Below are 17,718 nucleotides of genomic sequence, written 5' to 3' on the forward strand. Positions count from 1 at the left end.
GTATGACTTCGTCAACTCACAAAGTCAAATCAACACTAAGTCAAAAGGACGTCGTTTGAGTTAGTGTGGTTAGACGTACAGTTGGAATTTCGAAATGATTGATTGTCTAATCGATTTTTCGTGAACACATTGGCATGCCAAGTGGGGATTGCTGTTTGGTTCCGTCAAGGGAAGTAGTAATCGAATTTAAATATCCTACGCGGTTGAGGGCATTGGTTCGAGCTAGGCTCTTCTAGAACGCAAAGTTGTCGGAGTTCTAAATCACGAACGTTTCGAAGGTTGTTCGATCGGCAAGGATTAGTTATAGGACGTTCCATAACTAATTTTTACAAGGAAGAGTTGGTGTCTGAGGCATCCTTGGTACCTATAACTAGCTTATTGGAAAAGAGGAGTTCATCTAATTTCGAGGATCAGTTCAAAGAAGGAAAAACCCGTGCCTGAAGCTGAGCTAAATTTAATTGATTTTTCTTCAAATTTACTTAAACTTTTTTTATTATTTAATTGCCTTCAGCTTTTACTTTTTACTCTGTTTATTTCAGGTTTCATATTTTATCCCCCCAAACTTCTTGGGCACGACAATTGCCCAGACATAAATCTGGTCGAGAGAGAAACAATTTTCAATAAAGCTAGTCTCTAAGGGATCGACTCTACTCCCTATACTGCTTAAATTTGCAAATTAGGTGTATGATTATATTGGTGAAATCGACAACCATCATTTATATATATAACTAATGTAGTGACCAAATACAAAAAACTACTATGGAAATAAATAGACGAACAAAAGAAAATTTAACCAAAGGAGAAAAAGTATCTAAATAATCTAACCCATAAATTTTACATAGCCTTTTGTAACAAGTTGAGTTTAAGTCTAACCACTAACCTATCTAAGTTTGCTTTGACAACAAATATCCATTTGCATCCAATTGCCTTCTTACATTTAGATGAATCCAATAAATCCCATGTATGATCCCTTCCCATTATTTATACATGGATAACCATTTGGTATATTTGTGGTAGAATTTTTAAATACCAGCAAAATTTAAAATTACAATTTTGTATTTTTGATATTTAAAAAATTAAAAATTAAATAAATAGTAATTTTTTGAAAATTAAAAAGATCTCCAATATATCAAATAACATTTTTATGACCGAATTATTAAAATTTATACTAAAATTAAAATGTTATCAAAAGAGTTGGTCATCTATTTAAATTTGAACTCTTAGTAAAATATTTTAATAAGAAGATATGGATAAAAATAAGGTAAGTAATATATATATATATATGTGGAGTGGTTGACCCAATATACAAACTGCCAGCAATCAACAATAAATATTGCATCTGATGTCCAATGCTTTAAGGTTTCCAGGGGATGGTTGTCTCAACAATAGTGACAACATATGGATCCATATTTGAAGCTGGCCTCTTATCTTCAAAGTACCATTTGCCTTCTTTCGCTGTGTCTCTTCCTACTTTTACTGAAGCTCCTCGGTTCGCCACTCTCTGCAACATAAAAACATGTTCATTTCCATATGTGCTTTGCCAAACCCAAATTATGGGAGGTTAAGATTGGGAGCAAATTGGATGGTACCCATGAGAAGGTGTTAATGTCGGTCGTTTCATGTCTTCCGGTCAAACGGTGGTCATTGCCTTCCCCATATGCGGCAATGCGGTCCTTGTGCCTCAGTTTAAGATTTTTAATAGCTTTCTTGATGACTTCAATACCACTCTCGTTTCTCATGGATTTGGTCCAGGATAACCACCAATAGGCCACTTTATGTCTTTTTTAACAAGTATACTCTTGCTCTATCCCATACCTGTATTTTATTTATTGCATAAAAGGAAAAAAAGAATAAAATACATTACAACTTAAAAATCTATCCAAACAACTAGACATGAATTAAAAAAAGAGACCAGGATTCTTCAGCAAAAACTTGAGGGTGACTAAATATTTTTGTTGCATTATATCTCTTATTTGTTGGAATTGGTTCACCAGCAGGAGTGTAGGCACATCACCCAAACATTTAATGGATTTTATTATTTATTAATGAGTCAAAAGTTTCTACCAGAATATTGTTGCCCCTTCTGAATGGATCTTTGAATATTGCTTGTGGGCTATTTTTAGAAACCAAAAAGAACAGTTGGCTAACATAAATATATATATATATATATAGTATATAATATATAATGCTGATAATCAACTAAGTTATGAAATGGAAAAGGCAAAAAAGCATACTATAAGATGACTTCACTGTCTTTCCCAAGAGCTTGGCCAGTGCTTAAACCATCATAGTTCCATTTTGGCAGCTTTTGAGGATCACTTACAGGGGCAGGAAGAGTCTGTATGTCACCCATATAAATCAAAAACCAAAATAGTAACTAAAAACAAAAGAAAAGAATAGTACTCCAATGGAAGAAGAGATAATAGAATTACCCTGGCTTTGCTTCTAAGGTCTATCCCAGATCCACCAATCCTGTTTCCATAATTGGTCACATACACATAGCAGAGAAAAAGTCACGATTGATTCAGTTTTTTAAAGCAAAAGAGACATACTAAGACATGAAAAAAAAAAAGAGAGAAATATTGAAAGCAAAAACGAAAAAAAATATACCATATATACTCAGCAATGACCTTCTCAATGGTGTCTGAGAGGTAGAGGTTGACAAGATCTGAGAGCAAAGACATGTCTGTAAACACCAACTCAAAGGGAAGATTTAACAGAGAAGGGTTTTTGGTTTCACGTTTTATCTATACTACTTATAAAACCTGCCTCACTTGGTCCAATACTAAAAATACAATAAATAATATTATTATAAGAGAAAAATTAAGAAAAATAGTTTTTTTTCCCTTTGTATATTATTTTATTTCACAGATGATTTGGGAGTTTAATTTAGAGTGAGACTCAAAATAGACCTGAATTTTTAATTTAAAAATAAAAAATAAAACTTTAAAATAAAGTTATAGAAATTAAATTCTAAATATAATAAGTGTATAATATTTAAACTTTTAAATGTTAACCATTTATATTATACTCCCTGGCCCACTAAAAATATCACATTTCATTTACTTTTACAAAATATCACACTTCATATTTTTAGATTAATTCTTTTAAACTTTGATTTTAATTATTTTAAATATTTTAATTTAATTAAAATTTATAAAAATATATTTAGAAACTAATTATTAAAGTTTTATAATATATATATATATATATATTTTAAAATGATTCATAATGCATTTTAAAAATGCGCTATTAAAGTTGGTAAATTTTAATCAATAAAAACAAAATGCGACAAATTTAATAGGGTGGGAAGAATTTTATTTTAATATTGTGTGCTTTTTTATTTTTAATAACACATAGTGATGGAAAATTAATCAATTTTATATATTCCTGTAAAGTTGGATATAATTGATATTTTGACAAAATGAATGATGAGTTTCAATAAATATTTTATACATTAAATTGTTATGGAAAAATAATTAAAATATAACATATTAAATTATTTAAATGTTAAAATATTATGATAATAAAAATTCAAATCATAATTAAAGAAAAGAAGAAAGGAAGAGTAGAGGAGGTAGGAGGCTAGCGGAATCAAGAAATGCTTTGAGGATAACAATCTTAAATATAAAAATGTATTAAAACGCTTTGAGGATAACAACAGTCAAGTGGATCAGGTTTAATTTAAGCTTTTCGTTTTCATTCTTTTGTGGATTGTTAGATCTTAAGCCCAAAACTGATCAGCCTAAAATTACCTTTCATTCAATTACTATAGTTTTATAATCTTAACAATTCAGCTTTGATATTTCACATTCCTTATCCCATTTTATGTAAAAAAAAATTCAATAAGGAATATGATAGATATATCAGATCAATTAAAGAATTGTCGTACAAATATCTTGATTTCTATTAAAATTATTTTTAAAAAATAAAGTTATTTTTGTAAACCGCAAAAGCAAAACGAATAATATTCGAATCCAAATCTATTAACTGCAAATTAAATACCCGAACCTACTACCGCTCCAAGGATAGTAAACCTAATCTTATTCAAAATCATTATGCACTTCCTTTATTAAATAACCTTAGTTTTTACATCGGCACCTTCAATCATTCAGATGATTAACCATTTCTACAATGCAACCAAACATAACTAAAAACCATCTGTTTTCACTATTCGCTGGAGAAGCCTTACTTTGGTACTGCAATTAATTGGAAACCATGCTCTCAGTCTCTTTCACGAAGCCATCTCCGGTCCATTCCTTGTCCGACTGCAAACCTTTCTTGATAGCTTTCCTCTCTCGTATTGCTTCTTGCTGCCTCCGCACTAAATCCGTATGAGTCGTAAAATACTGAAGGGAAACCCTGAGACAACAAAGACAGACGCATTATCCAACTAGAAGTTTGTACTTGTGCAATTTCCATTGTAAGAAACAAAGCATATACCCTCTGAAATCTTCTATTGATTTGAAATTGTGCTTCTTCATAAAATCCTTGAGCTCTTCACAGAGTTTCTTCACAAGGCCATAGCCATGCATCATAACACCAGTACAGACCTACAAGCATATGCGATGATGATGAAAGCAAGCTTAAAACATATATGTTATTTCATTTGGTAAGAGTATTAGTTTTTCAACATGTTTTAGTACATGAGTTAGTAACAAATTAATTTCACTTGGTAATTTTTAGTCCGTCACATAACTTGTTTTCAGCAAAGGCAAGAAAAATTGTTTACTTATTCTGAAGAGGTCTTTTTTTCGAGACTTTTACTTGTCCTTCTAATTTCAAGTTTAAAGTTATACTAATTAGTCTTTATATTATGACAAACTATTTTAATAATAATCAAGTTCTTCCGTATGTTAAATACCTAAATAACCCAACCAGGTAATATATGGATACCCTCGAAAAAAATTGATTGCGGAATTCAGGAATTCATAAATAATAAAACAAAACAAATACTAGTTCAAAACTGTAGACAACCACAGCTCTCAGCAAATCATATTAATGCATCTCGTAGAATTGTCAAGATATCACCAGAAATTTCCAGAGAACTAGCTACTCCATAGCTTTCCACCAAACTTGTCCTCAACAATTTTAAGCTAGTTATTATCAAAGACAAAAAAAATAGGCTAGTTCATTCCGAGGCGTATCCTATAAACAATATTATAAAGCATGGGTAATTATATGCATCCAGGCTTTGGTAGGAAAGATGGAACAGAGTAAGAAAGGAAACCTGTTAATCAAATGGTTAAAATTTATAACCACTATCTCATTCTGAAACTCAACCATTTAGTTAACAAGTTTTTCTGCTTCACCCCCTTTTTATCTTTCTTACCAAGGTAAGCCTTAATCATTCGAAGTGATTACCACATATTTCAATGGCATAATATAGCTATGAGCTTTAGATTGAAAAACTAAGACATCATTTAAAGGACACAAATTTATCCAGAGGCATGAAGAGATAATAGTGACATTATAGTGGAAATCAATTATAAGAATTATTACCTGGACAGTATTTGCACCAAGAAGAATAAACTCAGCAGCATCACCCCGTCTCAACACCCCAATGCCCGAAAGTGAGTAATCCTTGTCATTAAACTCTGACTTCATCATTTTTGCAATGCTCATCACTTTAGCAAGTGCAATAGGATGGACTGCTTTGCAAGAATAACCCCCAGGAGTTGAGTAGCTGTAAAAAGAAGTTTAAAGTGCATAAAATCTCCCGCGATAAATTTTGAGACCCTGAAAAAAAAAGACTGTTTGAGAATACAAACCCCTCAACACAGGGCTCCGGCCGTAAAGTATCAAGACTGATTCCCATCACACTCATGATAGTATTTATAGCAGCTACCCCCTCACAACCTGAACTCAAAGCCACCCTTGCTGGCTAAAAAGCACACAATAGGACAATAATATCACTTATCAACAATAAATCAATCTTACCGTGAATCAGGAAAATAGAAAAGGATGCATTTTCTAATGGGAAGTCTAAAGAATTGTGCTTCGATCACTTCTTTCAACAGGAACAATTGAGCTCAACAATCAAACAGAATCACAAAGTTTTGAGATAGAGTTACTAATGAGTTGCGTTCTCAAGAAAACCATGGATTATATCAATCAGCGATGAACTTAAAGCTGGCCTAACAGTTTGATTGATTTAACTTTCAACCAAAAAGAAACAAATAAATCTAGCCTAATACAAATTCAGGAAAATATCATGAAAACCTCTCTTTTCCTGCTAGGAATAAAATTCCATTTAGTTGTTTGCCTCCCCTGATAATCATGGAAATTTATTCAACAAAAACAAGAACAAATAAGTTTTCAATCTGCAATCATTTTTGTTATTGTTTCTCAATATCTCCAACCCATAGAAACAACCAAGGGCATCCACTTACATTTATCTTCAACAGTAACTTACACAAGCAACAATATGGAAGAAAAAGACAGTTTAGTCCTAAATGAATCAGCTTATGGCTGGAAGTTACAGCTTATATTATCTTTTCCTCTGTTTATAGATTAGAATATTTATGGCGATTTTTCAGAAACTACTGTGCTGATGAATATGGTGCTTAATAGCGGCTCAACTTACCAAAATACCCAAATGTCAAGAGTTTTGAGATATAGATATTTTTCTCCCTGGGAGCCAACTACAGAACATTCTCATACATGATAGAAATTGAGTAGTTAGTCTTACACATGAATGCATTCAGACTAATGGGAACTGTTATGAAACGTGCTTTAAAGTTTAAGCAAAGTAGCCAGAGACAAGATGTCATCATTGCCAAATAAGCATCTCATATTCTTGATTCATGATAAACGCGTAAACATGCTTCTAAAACATAAGATGCTAGTCATGCTACCAAACATCAGGATTGGAAAGCAAACTCGACATAAGCAGTGACTCAATTAACAAAGAAAGAAAACACACCATTGTGATGTCGGTGATGTTAGGAGTCATCTTCGCCCATACAGGAACAGTAGCTTTTGCATTTATCCATCCACAAACTTCCTCCAATAGTGCACAATCTTGCCCAACTGCTGCACCCATTTTACGCTCAGGCATGCCATGAGGGCATGAGAAATTAACTTCAATGGCATCCTAGAAACAATGTCATTTGATGACTAAGTATTTTAAACATGAGAAATAAAGAAACATAGAATCTAAGTGAAGAATACAGCTTACAATCCCAGTTTGCTCTACTCGATCAATAAGTTCTTCCCAGCCAGCTTTGTTATATTCCTCCATAATGGAGGCAATCAGGATCCTGTCTGGATACTCTTTTTTCAGTTGCTTAAATTCTTTTAACATAGTTTCAAGAGGGCGGTCACTGATTAATTCAATGTTCTCCCACCCAATTATCTGTCCTTTGGCAGAGCCGTTAGCTCCTGCTCGTAGCCGGGCATACCTTGGAGTTACGTTGATAACCTTGGCAGCATCTAGCGACACCTAGCAGAACAAATTGGTATCGAAGATAAAACTTTTACTATGCAAATGTGCATAACAGGCATATTCCAGATGTATACAAGAAAAGAGGGGGGGGGGGGGTAAACATGCTTAAAGACCAATGTTGCTAATACCGCATAGAACAGCATTCTGGTTTCCTTATTATATCTAGTACGAGAGAACATGTCCCAAAAGGTACGTGCTCAGCCAATAGGATTTGGCGATCTCATGTAAGGAACAGGATGGTATTTTTAAGATAGGAAAAGACTTCCTCCCATTGTGCACCCCAAGGTCATATAGACACAAAAGAGCAAATCTCAGACACCAATTCAGAAATGCTTTGAGTTGGAGATCCAAAAAAGAAAAAGACCTAAGGCCAAACATGCAGGCTACCCCCAACTAACCCTCATCCCAGGTTTATTACCTTAAACCAAATCTATAAGATAGAAATCTATATTTATTTAAATAACATCCGTACAAATATGGTATAAATGCAAACAGTAAACGCGGCTTTCATTTCAAGATACCTTTTTTTTTTCTTTTTTTCTTTTTTAAGCATTTTTCTCCGAAGAGTCGTATGATCAGGCATTGTTTTGTAAGAATAATACTAATCCCAATTTTCTTTTTCCATTTTTGCTTAAAACTAGTACTATTTTATGAACTTTGAAGAATATTATTCGGTGCCTGATTGATCGTTTTCTTGATTCTATCATCTTCTTTTTGGAAATACTAAGATACAAAATTAAGTAGACATCTCTTCCTCCGCTGAACTGTTCAGTCTGAGTGATTGCTGAAACACTGTAAGTAAAGACGAAGTTCAACTTGTCCAATGCATCAATACGATCTAAATAACAATTTTATTCATGGATCAAACTACAGCAGCGTTTTAACCACCTTAATAAAAAGAAAAAGAAAACAAACTGGATGACAAACTATTTTAATAATAATCAAGTTCTTCCGTATGTTAAATACCTAAATAACCCAACCAGGTAATATATGGATACCCTCGAAAAAAAATTGATTGCGGAATTCAGGAATTCATAAATAATAAAACAAAACAAATACTAGTTCAAAAACTGTAGACAACCACAGCTCTCAGCAAATCATATTAATGCATCTCGTAGAATTGTCAAGATATCACCAGAAATTTCCAGAGAACTAGCTACTCCATAGCTTTCCACCAAACTTGTCCTCAACAATTTTAAGCTAGTTATTATCAAAGACAAAAAAAATAGGCTAGTTCATTCCGAGGCGTATCCTATAAACAATATTATAAAGCATGGGTAATTATATGCATCCAGGCTTTGGTAGGAAAGATGGAACAGAGTAAGAAAGGAAACCTGTTAATCAAATGGTTAAAATTTATAACCACTATCTCATTCTGAAACTCAACCATTTAGTTAACAAGTTTTTCTGCTTCACCCCCTTTTTATCTTTCTTACCAAGGTAAGCCTTAATCATTCGAAGTGATTACCACATATTTCAATGGCATAATATAGCTATGAGCTTTAGATTGAAAAACTAAGACATCATTTAAAGGACACAAATTTATCCAGAGGCATGAAGAGATAATAGTGACATTATAGTGGAAATCCAATTATAAGAATTATTACCTGGACAGTATTTGCACCAAGAAGAATAAACTCAGCAGCATCACCCCCCGTCTCAACACCCCCAATGCCCGAAAGTGAGTAATCCTTGTCATTAAACTCTGACTTCATCATTTTTGCAATGCTCATCACTTTAGCAAGTGCAATAGGATGGACTGCTTTGCAAGAATAACCCCCAGGAGTTGAGTAGCTGTAAAAAGAAGTTTAAAGTGCATAAAATCTCCCGCGATAAATTTTGAGACCCTGAAAAAAAAAGACTGTTTGAGAATACAAACCCCTCAACACAGGGCTCCGGCCGTAAAGTATCAAGACTGATTCCCATCACACTCATGATAGTATTTATAGCAGCTACCCCCTCACAACCTGAACTCAAAGCCACCCTTGCTGGCTAAAAAGCACACAATAGGACAATAATATCACTTATCAACAATAAATCAATCTTACCGTGAATCAGGAAAATAGAAAAGGATGCATTTTCTAATGGGAAGTCTAAAGAATTGTGCTCGATCACTTCTTTCAACAGGAACAATTGAGCTCAACAATCAAACAGAATCACAAAGTTTTGAGATAGAGTTACTAATGAGTTGCGTTCTCAAGAAAACCATGGATTATATCAATCAGCGATGAACTTAAAGCTGGCCTAACAGTTTGATTGATTTAACTTTCAACCAAAAAGAAACAAATAAATCTAGCCTAATACAAATTCAGGAAAATATCATGAAAACCTCTCTTTTCCTGCTAGGAATAAAATTCCATTTAGTTGTTTGCCTCCCCTGATAATCATGGAAATTTATTCAACAAAAACAAGAACAAATAAGTTTTCAATCTGCAATCATTTTTTGTTATTGTTTCTCAATATCTCCAACCCATAGAAACAACCAAGGGCATCCACTTACATTTATCTTCAACAGTAACTTACACAAGCAACAATATGGAAGAAAAAGACAGTTTAGTCCTAAATGAATCAGCTTATGGCTGGAAGTTACAGCTTATATTATCTTTTCCTCTGTTTATAGATTAGAATATTTATGGCGATTTTTCAGAAACTACTGTGCTGATGAATATGGTGCTTAATAGCGGCTCAACTTACCAAAATACCCAAATGTCAAGAGTTTTGAGATATAGATATTTTTCTCCCTGGGAGCCAACTACAGAACATTCTCATACATGATAGAAATTGAGTAGTTAGTCTTACACATGAATGCATTCAGACTAATGGGAACTGTTATGAAACGTGCTTTAAAGTTTAAGCAAAGTAGCCAGAGACAAGATGTCATCATTGCCAAATAAGCATCTCATATTCTTGATTCATGATAAACGCGTAAACATGCTTCTAAAACATAAGATGCTAGTCATGCTACCAAACATCAGGATTGGAAAGCAAACTCGACATAAGCAGTGACTCAATTAACAAAGAAAGAAAACACACCATTGTGATGTCGGTGATGTTAGGAGTCATCTTCGCCCATACAGGAACAGTAGCTTTTGCATTTATCCATCCACAAACTTCCTCCAATAGTGCACAATCTTGCCCAACTGCTGCACCCATTTTACGCTCAGGCATGCCATGAGGGCATGAGAAATTAACTTCAATGGCATCCTAGAAACAATGTCATTTGATGACTAAGTATTTTAAACATGAGAAATAAAGAAACATAGAATCTAAGTGAAGAATACAGCTTACAATCCCAGTTTGCTCTACTCGATCAATAAGTTCTTCCCAGCCAGCTTTGTTATATTCCTCCATAATGGAGGCAATCAGGATCCTGTCTGGATACTCTTTTTTCAGTTGCTTAAATTCTTTTAACATAGTTTCAAGAGGGCGGTCACTGATTAATTCAATGTTCTCCCACCCAATTATCTGTCCTTTGGCAGAGCCGTTAGCTCCTGCTCGTAGCCGGGCATACCTTGGAGTTACGTTGATAACCTTGGCAGCATCTAGCGACACCTAGCAGAACAAATTGGTATCGAAGATAAAACTTTTACTATGCAAATGTGCATAACAGGCATATTCCAGATGTATACAAGAAAAGAGGGGGGGGGGGGGTAAACATGCTTAAAGACCAATGTTGCTAATACCGCATAGAACAGCATTCTGGTTTCCTTATTATATCTAGTACGAGAGAACATGTCCCAAAAGGTACGTGCTCAGCCAATAGGATTTGGCGATCTCATGTAAGGAACAGGATGGTATTTTTAAGATAGGAAAAGACTTCCTCCCATTGTGCACCCCAAGGTCATATAGACACAAAAGAGCAAATCTCAGACACCAATTCAGAAATGCTTTGAGTTGGAGATCCAAAAAGAAAAGACCTAAGGCCAAACATGCAGGCTACCCCAACTAACCCTCATCCCAGGTTTATTACCTTAAACCAAATCTATAAGATAGAAATCTATATTTATTTAAATAACATCCGTACAAATATGGTATAAATGCAAACAGTAAACGCGGCTTTCATTTCAAGATACCTTTTTTTTCTTTTTTTCCTTTTTAAGCATTTTTCTCCGAAGAGTCGTATGATCAGGCATTGTTTTGTAAGAATAATACTAATCCCAATTTTCTTTTTCCATTTTTGCTTAAAACTAGTACTATTTTATGAACTTTGAAGAATATTATTCGGTGCCTGATTGATCGTTTTCTTGATTCTATCATCTTCTTTTTGGAAATACTAAGATACAAAATTAAGTAGACATCTCTTCCTCCGCTGAACTGTTCAGTCTGAGTGATTGCTGAAACACTGTAAGTAAAGACGAAGTTCAACTTGTCCAATGCATCAATACGATCTAAATAACAATTTTATTCATGGATCAAACTACAGCAGCGTTTTAACCACCTTAATAAAAAAGGAAAAGAAAACAAACTGGGAAGCATTTAAAAGAAAAAGGAAAAAAGAAGGAACTTACAGTTTTGGCAATCACAGCGCCCCAGCCTTCATCAAACGCTCTCTTCATCACAGTATAATTTGTACCGGGAGGACCGACCCGATTACAAAAGGGTTGGGCATTTGCAGCCCGTTCACGCAAACACTCAAATCAGGTTCAGAATGATTATCAGAAGCAAAAATCTTAAATCCTATCCGAGTGGGCCGAGTCGACCTGGGAGTAACATGGCGAGTGACAGCAAACGGGTTGCCGTTGCTGTGGCTGAACTTGAGCGAAGCCATGGATGTCTAACGAAGGATGGATGAATGAGGATGAGAGTCCTTTTAGAAAAGAAAAAAGAGTGAATCTGAATCGTAATGTTGTGGAAACCAGACAACGAGGATATTCTAGGAGTCTGAGTTGTACTTTTGACTTTTGCAGCCAAGTTTATTGCTTGCAAGCATAGGCCATTTCATCAGGATCCTAATAATGTTTATTATTTTATGAGAAGAAAACTATTAGATAATTACTTAATTTAATTAATCTTTTAAATATAATAATATAGATATATATTAATTGTTTTATTTAAAATAAAAATTAAAATTAATCGATTGAGTCTTAGTTCGATTAGTATGAACATTGTTGTTAATGTGGACCGAGTTCAAGTGCGTTGAAGTATATTATCTTCTTATTTATAAGATAAATTGGAAAGGGTTATAAGTAATTTTAGATATTGTATAAAAATAAATAAATATGATCAAAATCAATAAAAATAAAAAAATTATTTAATTGAATGTTTCTTTATTTATTCATATTTAGATTTTTTTCCTTTTTATGATTATAGCTTTGGTTTGACTTTTCTAAATTTGAGTGTTTTTCTTTTCTAAAATATTTTTAACTGAAATTAATATATAATTAAGATTTAAAAAGTGAAAAAATTAAATTAATTCTACGTGTAATTTTTCAAAAAAGCGGTTAATAGGAGATAAAATTTAATTATTTATCTTTATTATTTTAATCTAAAATAATATATATTACTATTTGTTGAATAATTAAAAGTTTTATATCTGAAACAAATAGTTATTTTTTAATCAAATATGATAAATAATTTTACTATAAAATTTGATTATATTTATTTTAGACAATATTTAAAACTATTCATAGTTCTTTCTTAATCTATAAATAGAAAAATAACGTAAATTAAGACATAATTGATATTTCTTTTACTTGTTTGAAAAGTAAGTAGGAATAGTACCTATAATTATACAAGTCTTACGCTTTAAATTTATTATTTATTCAAAATGGAATATAGGTTGTCGGGGATGGACAATCATTTTGATGCCTAAAATACATGTGGAAGTAGAAAAAGGGTAATAATATTTTACCAATACAACTGCTGAGATGCCATGCCAGAATATGATATGCTAAAGCTGTCGGAAGGCATATTATAGAATAATAATGAATAAAGAATATAATAACTTGGGAGGATAAGATTTTAGCTTAATAATAAAGATGTTCAATAATTTTGAGATTTCGAAATCGAGGAGGTTGAGGGTTAAATTTTTATTATAAAGTCATTTTTATGTTGTTAACTAAGATTTAACTTGATTGATATGAGTATTGTTTTCAATATAGGAGAATATAAGTTTGAATGAATTGAAAGCACTATCTTCATATTTATGGATTGAGAAATAACTATAAATAGTTCTAGACATTATGTAAAAAGAACAATATGACCAAAACCTATAATGAGATTGTTAGAAAAGAAAAAACACTTCTTATTATTATTGCTAGATTGGCATGTCATTATATTTTATTAAATATAAAATATTTCGGTCTGAGTTATACTTTTCGGATGTTTTAATAAAATATATAAATGGGTGTTTAAACCACTCTAGTCATTTGAAAAGACTTTCGAATTACTCATGACGACATAGAGGATTTTCCTTTTAGATTTGAGATAATATTTTTACACTTTCAATGGAATTTCTATGAATTTATTTTAATTTCTAATTAGTTTTGTTGATATTTGAACATCAACTTGATTTAATTGATTCTTTAATATTTTCATACAATTAAAAGTTAAAAGTTGAATTTAAAAAAAAAAAAGAGACGAAGTCACAAAAGAAGGTTTGAATTTTATCATTTTCATACAAATTTTAATTGTAGTTTATAATTTTTTAGACATTTTGTAACATATTGTTTTGTAATATTTTTATAATTAAAATAGTTAATGAGTTTAATTTTATTCAACAATTTGAACAATATTATTTTACATATTAATTATATGAAATAAAAACATATTATTTAATACTAATAACTTATTGGTCTAGTGACAAAAATATTTGTGTTGTGACATGAGAGCGTAGCCTTAATCCCTAACAACCCCACTCCTACTCCTAATTATCAAAACATATAAATTATTTAATAAATTAAGAATAAAAATGTAAAATCAAATGTAACGTATCCTGTGAACTTAAAAATTGGTATCGAAGATAAAACTTTTACTATGCAAATGTGCATAACAGGCATATTCAGATGTATACAAGAAAAGAGGGGGGTAAACATGCTTAAAGACCAATGTTGCTAATACCGCATAGAACAGCATTCTGGTTTCCTTATTATATCTAGTACGAGAGAACATGTCCCAAAAGGTACGTGCTCAGCCAATAGGATTTGGCGATCTCATGTAAGGAACAGGATGGTATTTTAAGATAGGAAAAGACTTCCTCCCATTGTGCACCCCAAGGTCATATAGACACAAAAGAGCAAATCTCAGACACCAATTCAGAAATGCTTTGAGTTGGAGATCCAAAAAGAAAAAGACCTAAGGCCAAACATGCAGGCTACCCCAACTAACCCTCATCCCAGGTTTATTACCTTAAACCAAATCTATAAGATAGAAATCTATATTTATTTAAATAACATCCGTACAAATATGGTATAAATGCAAACAGTAAACGCGGCTTTCATTTCAAGATACCTTTTTTTTCTTTTTTCTTTTTAAGCATTTTCTCCGAAGAGTCGTATGATCAGGCATTGTTTTGTAAGAATAATACTAATCCCAATTTTCTTTTTCCATTTTTGCTTAAAACTAGTACTATTTTATGAACTTTGAAGAATATTATTCGGTGCCTGATTGATCGTTTTCTTGATTCTATCATCTTCTTTTTGGAAATACTAAGATACAAAATTAAGTAGACATCTCTTCCTCCGCTGAACTGTTCAGTCTGAGTGATTGCTGAAACACTGTAAGTAAAGACGAAGTTCAACTTGTCCAATGCATCAATACGATCTAAATAACAATTTTATTCATGGATCAAACTACAGCAGCGTTTTAACCACCTTAATAAAAAAGAAAAAGAAAACAAACTGGGAAGCATTTAAAAGAAAAAGGAAAAAAAGAAGGAACTTACAGTTTTGGCAATCACAGCGCCCCAGCCTTCATCAAACGCTCTCTTCATCACAGTATAATTTGTACCGGGAGGACCCGACCCGATTACAAAAGGGTTGGGCATTTGCAGCCCGTTCACGCAAACACTCAAATCAGGTTCAGAATGATTATCAGAAGCAAAAATCTTAAATCCTATCCGAGTGGGCCGAGTCGACCTGGGAGTAACATGGCGAGTGACAGCAAACGGGTTGCCGTTGCTGTGGCTGAACTTGAGCGAAGCCATGGATGTCTAACGAAGGATGGATGAATGAGGATGAGAGTCCTTTTTTAGAAAAGAAAAAAAGAGTGAATCTGAATCGTAATGTTGTGGAAACCAGACAACGAGGATATTCTAGGAGTCTGAGTTGTACTTTTGACTTTTTGCAGCCAAGTTTATTGCTTGCAAGCATAGGCCATTTCATCAGGATCCTAATAATGTTTATTATTTTATGAGAAGAAAACTATTAGATAATTACTTAATTTAATTAATCTTTTAAATATAATAATATAGATATATATTAATTGTTTTATTTAAAATAAAAATTAAAATTAATCGATTGAGTCTTAGTTCGATTAGTATGAACATTGTTGTTAATGTCGGACCTGAGTTCAAGTGCGTTGAAGTATATTATCTTCTTATTTATAAGATAAATTGGAAAGGGTTATAAGTAATTTTAGATATTGTATAAAAATAAATAAATATGATCAAAATCAATAAAAATAAAAAAATTATTTAATTGAATGTTTCTTTATTTATTCATATTTAGATTTTTTCCTTTTTATGATTATAGCTTTGGTTTGACTTTTCTAAATTTGAGTGTTTTTCTTTTCTAAAATATTTTTAACTGAAATTAATATATAATTAAGATTTAAAAAGTGAAAAAATTAAATTAATTCTACGTGTAATTTTTCAAAAAGCGGTTAATAGGAGATAAAATTTAATTATTTATCTTTATTATTTTAATCTAAAATAATATATATTACTATTTGTTGAATAATTAAAAGTTTTATATCTGAAACAAATAGTTATTTTTTAATCAAATATGATAAATAATTTTACTATAAAATTTGATTATATTTATTTTAGACAATATTTAAAACTATTCATAGTTCTTTCTTAATCTATAAATAGAAAAATAACGTAAATTAAGACATAATTGATATTTCTTTTACTTGTTTGAAAAGTAAGTAGGAATAGTACCTATAATTATACAAGTCTTACGCTTTAAATTTATTATTTATTCAAAATGGAATATAGGTTGTCGGGGATGGACAATCATTTTGATGCCTAAAATACATGTGGAAGTAGAAAAAGGGTAATAATATTTTACCAATACAACTGCTGAGATGCCATGCCAGAATATGATATGCTAAAGCTGTCAGGAAGGCATATTATAGAATAATAATGAATAAAGAATATAATAACTTGGGAGGATAAGATTTTAGCTTAATAATAAAGATGTTCAATAATTTTGAGATTTCAAATCGAGGAGGTTGAGGTTAAATTTTTATTATAAAGTCATTTTTATGTTGTTAACTAAGATTTAACTTGATTGATATGAGTATTGTTTTCAATATAGGAGAATATAAGTTTGAATGAATTGAAACGCACTATCTTCATATTTATGGATTGAGAAATAACTATAAATAGTTCTAGACATTATGTAAAAAGAACAATATGACCAAAACCTATAATGAGATTGTTAGAAAAGAAAAAACACTTCTTATTATTATTGCTAGATTGGCATGTCATTATATTTTATTAAATATAAAATATTTGGTCTGAGTTATACTTTTCGGATGTTTTAATAAAATATATAAATGGGTGTTTAAACCACTCTAGTCATTTGAAAAGACTTTCGAATTACTCATGACGACATAGAGGATTTTCCTTTTAGATTTGAGATAATATTTTTACACTTTCAATGGAATTTCTATGAATTTATTTTAATTTCTAATTAGTTTTGTTGATATTTGAACATCAACTTGATTTAATTGATTCTTTAATATTTTCATACAATTAAAAGTTAAAAGTTGAATTTAAAAAAAAAAAAGAGACGAAGTCACAAAAGAAGGTTTGAATTTTATCATTTTCATACAAATTTTAATTGTAGTTTATAATTTTTAGACATTTTGTAACATATTGTTTTGTAATATTTTATAATTAAAATAGTTAATGAGTTTAATTTTATTCAACAATTTGAACAATATTATTTTACATATTAATTATATGAAATAAAAACATATTATTTAATACTAATAACTTATTGGTCTAGTGACAAAAATATTTGTGTTGTGACATGAGAGCGTAGCCTTAATCCCTAACAACCCCACTCCTACTCCTAATTATCAAAACATATAAATTATTTAAT

General features: G+C 31.5%; 2 protein-coding genes across 8 annotated transcripts; both read right to left on the reverse strand.

Annotated features, from left to right (window-relative positions):
- Nucleotides 1-1,273: 1,273 nt before the first annotated feature.
- LOC105800045 (glutamine synthetase cytosolic isozyme 2) lies at nucleotides 1,274-2,768 on the reverse strand. The gene is made up of 6 exons (XM_012630923.2): nucleotides 2,611-2,768; nucleotides 2,433-2,472; nucleotides 2,235-2,338; nucleotides 2,065-2,113; nucleotides 1,590-1,781; nucleotides 1,274-1,501 (listed from the first exon to the last, which is right to left on the reverse strand). Exons 1-6 carry the CDS (start codon nucleotides 2,682-2,684, stop codon nucleotides 1,355-1,357), a joined length of 606 nt encoding a protein of 201 aa, XP_012486377.2. The 5' UTR covers nucleotides 2,685-2,768; the 3' UTR covers nucleotides 1,274-1,354.
- Nucleotides 2,769-4,043: 1,275 nt separating this feature from the next.
- Nucleotides 4,044-15,735, reverse strand: LOC105800046 (dihydropyrimidine dehydrogenase (NADP(+)), chloroplastic). 7 transcript variants are annotated; one of them, XM_012630924.2, is made up of 7 exons: nucleotides 15,330-15,735; nucleotides 7,181-7,444; nucleotides 6,926-7,096; nucleotides 5,772-5,884; nucleotides 5,503-5,686; nucleotides 4,444-4,553; nucleotides 4,044-4,362 (listed from the first exon to the last, which is right to left on the reverse strand). In XM_012630924.2, exons 1-7 carry the CDS (start codon nucleotides 15,588-15,590, stop codon nucleotides 4,206-4,208), a joined length of 1,260 nt encoding a protein of 419 aa, XP_012486378.2. In that variant the 5' UTR covers nucleotides 15,591-15,735; the 3' UTR covers nucleotides 4,044-4,205. The 7 variants fall into 7 exon arrangements, with proteins under 7 accessions (XP_012486378.2, XP_052476758.1, XP_052476759.1 ...); XM_052620798.1 differs by lacking the exon at nucleotides 7,181-7,444 and adding an exon at nucleotides 10,736-10,999; XM_052620799.1 differs by lacking the exons at nucleotides 6,926-7,096; nucleotides 7,181-7,444 and adding exons at nucleotides 10,481-10,651; nucleotides 10,736-10,999.
- Between the last annotated feature and the right edge of the window lie 1,983 nt (nucleotides 15,736-17,718).

The sequence above is a fragment of the Gossypium raimondii genome, chromosome 9 (genome assembly GCF_025698545.1).
Source record: "Gossypium raimondii isolate GPD5lz chromosome 9, ASM2569854v1, whole genome shotgun sequence".
In the NCBI taxonomy this organism is placed as follows: domain Eukaryota; kingdom Viridiplantae; phylum Streptophyta; class Magnoliopsida; order Malvales; family Malvaceae; genus Gossypium; species Gossypium raimondii.